The sequence below is a fragment of the Chenopodium album genome, chromosome 25 (assembly GCF_948465745.1).
Source record: "Chenopodium album chromosome 25, dcCheAlbu1.1, whole genome shotgun sequence".
NCBI lineage: Eukaryota > Viridiplantae > Streptophyta > Magnoliopsida > Caryophyllales > Amaranthaceae > Chenopodium > Chenopodium album.
In genome coordinates, this window is record NC_137858.1 from 9,394,182 (window position 1) to 9,398,405 (window position 4,224).

At 31.1% G+C, this 4,224-nt stretch overlaps 1 protein-coding gene across 1 annotated transcript; it reads right to left on the reverse strand.

Annotated features, from left to right (window-relative positions):
- Nucleotides 1-774: 774 nt before the first annotated feature.
- LOC145614124 (cyclin-D4-1-like) lies at nucleotides 775-3,648 on the reverse strand. Its single transcript, XM_081669125.1, has 6 exons — nucleotides 2,859-3,648; nucleotides 2,287-2,373; nucleotides 2,084-2,182; nucleotides 1,622-1,823; nucleotides 1,365-1,492; nucleotides 775-1,219 (listed from the first exon to the last, which is right to left on the reverse strand). Exons 1-6 carry the CDS (start codon nucleotides 3,225-3,227, stop codon nucleotides 989-991), a joined length of 1,116 nt encoding a protein of 371 aa, XP_081525251.1. The 5' UTR covers nucleotides 3,228-3,648; the 3' UTR covers nucleotides 775-988.
- Between the last annotated feature and the right edge of the window lie 576 nt (nucleotides 3,649-4,224).

Here is a 4,224-nt window from a genome sequence, read left to right on the forward strand (position 1 = left end):
AATAGTATTATAATAGGTGTATCCGTGTATGTCTTCATATTGTATTACTCCGTATTATTCAATTTTTTTCATAAACCGAAACTGGTTGACCTATGAGAATTTTCAAAACGGAGTATAATTATTATGTAAGAACTACTCCCTCCGTCTTTAAATACTCGCTCTATTTCTCACAAATCAATTCTGTCCAAATTTGCAAGCCATACGCTTTAAGTAGGGGGATAAGAAAAGGAATTCCACCACCATTAAGGTTAAAAGGTTCTCTACTTACGACTAGGCCAACAAAATATTGGTGGTAGAATTGAATAGTTCATCTTATCCACTAGTACTAAACAAATACGAGTATATACTTCGTATATGATGATGTATTTTATTATATTCGTATAAATTACATTCTCAAAGTATATTATCACCAATGAAAGGCTGATTGAATCCAAAAAAAAAAAAAATTAAACCCCCCAAAACAAGTCATGAATAAAACCATACTCCAGACACACAGTCAAACAAAGGCCTGCCTGACACTATTCTCGCATAAAGCAGGTAGAAATTTCAGTCCCACTGACATACTACCATCACATTTTTATTTTATTTATTTTATATACTTATCATAAATTCATAATTGTCCATATTACAAAATTATTTATTTTAATTAATCATAAAGTTATTCTTTTACCATAACTGTTTTTTGTCCCATATCTTTCCATGCTTTTTATTTGGTTCAATTTAAGTACGAATCTTGGGTCGGACCATTTGATAGGGTAACAAAACAACAATCAATATCCAAAATTATTTATATTTTTTTTTTGTTCAAAATTTTTATTAAAGCTCACTTATACTAAAAATTTCCCAAACAATTTCTCCTCCCTCTTTTTTTGTCTATTTTCTTTGTACTAAATGTATTATCATAAACACACCCAAAAAGAAAAAAAAAAAAAATTAAAAAAAAAACTTTTTTTTTTTTTTTTTCAATTTTTTCATCTAAAAGTTGTAATTAAGATGTCCTGTCTAGCTTCCTTCTCTTGGGTGGTGGAGCAGAAGCAGGGCTACTATGAGCAGAATTAGCACAAGATCCAGCAGATGTTGATGCATCATCACTCTTATAGCTTAAGCATGCTGAAGCATCAAGCACCCCTATTGGACTTTGTGGCACTGATGTTCCACCAATTGATCTATTGTTCATTCTCATTTCTTGCATCATTTCAACACACTTCATTAATCTCTCCTGCAAACATTGATCAAACACGAGAAATCGAGTCAATTTCATTTTCCGTAGTAGGTCTTGTATGCAATGTGTGTATATTGTGATCTAGGGTGACTAAACATGTTGTATACGAGTAATCGACTTTTGTTAGAGGGGTAAGCTTTACCTTTTCTACATGATCAGTAAGAAAAGAGAATGCTTTATCAGTGCATTCAACAATTTGGTTTTGCTGTGTTACAGAAATTGCCACTGCTGCTGCAATTTCTGAAGGTCTGAATTCCATCAAGTCAATTCCTGCATTCAATTATCCCAACCAATCAATAAACCAAACCAAACCCACTTCTCTTTTTCACTATTTCACCAACTAAAGATTGAAAATTAAAAATCAAAATTAAAAATTTAAGGATTGAAAATTAATTATACCTTTGATTGTGCTTAGGATGAGTTGGATGGCTTGAAAAATTAGATTTTTTGGTGGCATTTTATCTCCACTCAATTTATATAGAAAATAATCTATGAATGAAAATGGTGTCACTGATTGCATTCTCCACTTCAAAGTGCTCAACACTAAAAGTTCCATTCTTTGGATTGTTTTTGCTTCAAATACAAACTTGCTATCACAAACCTGCACATTATTATTACCAATCCATATGAGTATCCAAAAGTCATCACAACCAAGTCCTTTACTAATCGCGACGCGCACTACCCTGTCCCGATTTAGTTGTCACATTATCGATTCGTGTTATAGCTAAGAGCCTAGGATCATATCAATGTGACAATTAATTCCGGATGCATTAAGAGTTCTAATTACACTATCAACGTGACAATTAATATCGGGCGGAGGGAGTTAATGTCATAGATTAATAACAAGAGTATGTGACTCACTTGTAAATCTAAGATGAGGGGAACATCAGTTTCATCCACTTTGCCAGCTAGAGATAAACAAGCAACCCCGATTAATTGCATCATCCAAGCTTTGCCCTTCTTCAATACCAAAAACACATCAAATTGATTAGCAATTGAAATGACATAAATTAGATTTGATTAGTAATTAGTAACTAAACTTTGATGATTAATTAGATGCTTACAGGTAATTCATAAGCTGAAAGAAAGCGATCCAAATAGTTAACAGACAGATAAACACAAAGTGGCCCAAAATTGTAATGGGATTGAACCTGTTAAATCAACATAATAATGTGATTAGTACTTTAATTAATGAGGATAATCCAATAATAAAGATAATCAATGAATAATAAATCAAATAATGGTAAAAAAACATGACAATGTGGTTCATCATTTGCAAAAGAACATTACTTACAATGGAAGGTAAGAAATGCCAAACATGCTTAGCATAAAGTTGTACCAAAAAATAAAAACAAGATTTTTATTAAAAAGTTGTAATTAATCAAACGTATTATTAGTCCCACTAATTATTTTTACAAACCCCACCAAAAAAAATCATCAAACAGAAAAGATGTAAGAAGCCAATTTCTCCACCGATTTTATTTTTATAAAATGAAAAAAGTAAAGGCTAACCAATCAGAAAACAAGATGAAACGGTTTGATAATGAAATGTTGGAAAACTAAAAAAAATAAAAATAGAAGAAAAAAGCGATGGAAAAAATAGAATAAATAAAAAAGAAAAAGGAAAAATACCCACCTTATGAATCCAATCAATAACCAGATTTCTAGCACTCAAATCCAAATCCCCATTTCTTAATTTCTTCAAATAATCAAGACCCAGAAAATGTTGTCTTTCATTTTCAAGCAATGAAGCCAAACACTCATGATTTGCCACAAAAAACCCAGAATATAAAGCTTCAAAGTTGTGTTCTTGATTATGATTATTGTTATTAAAATAATAATAATTAATGTTAATATTATCAAAGTTTCGTAGATTCCCATGTTGTTGATGCAAGTTAGAAATCTGAAAAACATCATCGTCAACAACCCCAAAATAATTATCATCAACTTCATCAAAAATGCTTGAGTTATCCTCTGCACACAAAAGATCAAAACTTGGTGCCATTTTCTTCAACTCTTGCTCTGTTTCTTGCAACTTTCTCTCTCTAAAAAAACTCAACTCTTTCTCTCTCTAGAAAACACACAAAAAAACTTCAAAGAATGGATTTTTTCTGCATCTACTGAAGATAAATTAACCAACTTTTTTTTCTGGGTAGTTTTGATTGATAGATTAAAAAGAACAGAATTTTGATTGAACAATAAAATTAAAAAAATGAAAAAATGGAAGATTTTTGGAGAAAAAAAATAAAAATAAAAAAGCAAAATTTATATTACAGAGAAAAAAAAGAAGGATGTCTGAAATGGGTTTTGGGTAGAAGAGACTGCTGTGGTGTGAAGAGTGGGGGGGTTTTGTAGGAGGAGAAATGGCTCTAGGGTACTGTGTACTTTAGAGAGAGAAAGAGGGAGTTTTTAGAGAGAGAAAGAGGGAGGTGTGTATAAATATTTTGGTTGTATCATAAAAATATGGGGTGATTACACGTACTCTACTTGTTTGTATGAGTGGAGAGTGTATTGTCCATAGACGGTATACTATCATTTATTTTTATATTTCGTATATTTTTTTAAAAATTTAATTAGTATACATACTTCTTCCGTTTTTTTTAAAAAAATTTGTTGAGAATTGTAACTAAACTTGTTAAACGTCTAGGTTGAGTCTGAGTTGGTCCGTCAATGTAATTACTCATAACAGTGTTATAATTTTTCACAAGCTTGGCATTGGTCAAGGCAAGCCTTTAGTTTTTGTTGGTCAATTTGCTCAACTAAGCAGTTTCTAAAAGGTCTGACACTAAGTATGTAACGATTGTTAGTTCGTGATTATAATGTATATAATGTTTTATATTTGTTTGTAGGGAAAATACCTTGGAAATCAATAAAGTATGAAAGTTAGAATTAAACATGTCAAATATGTTAGTTAAGTCTGAGTTGGCCGGTCAATATAATTACTCCAACTTAAAGCGTTTTAACTTTTCACAAGCTTAGCATTGGTAAAGGCGAGTCTTTGG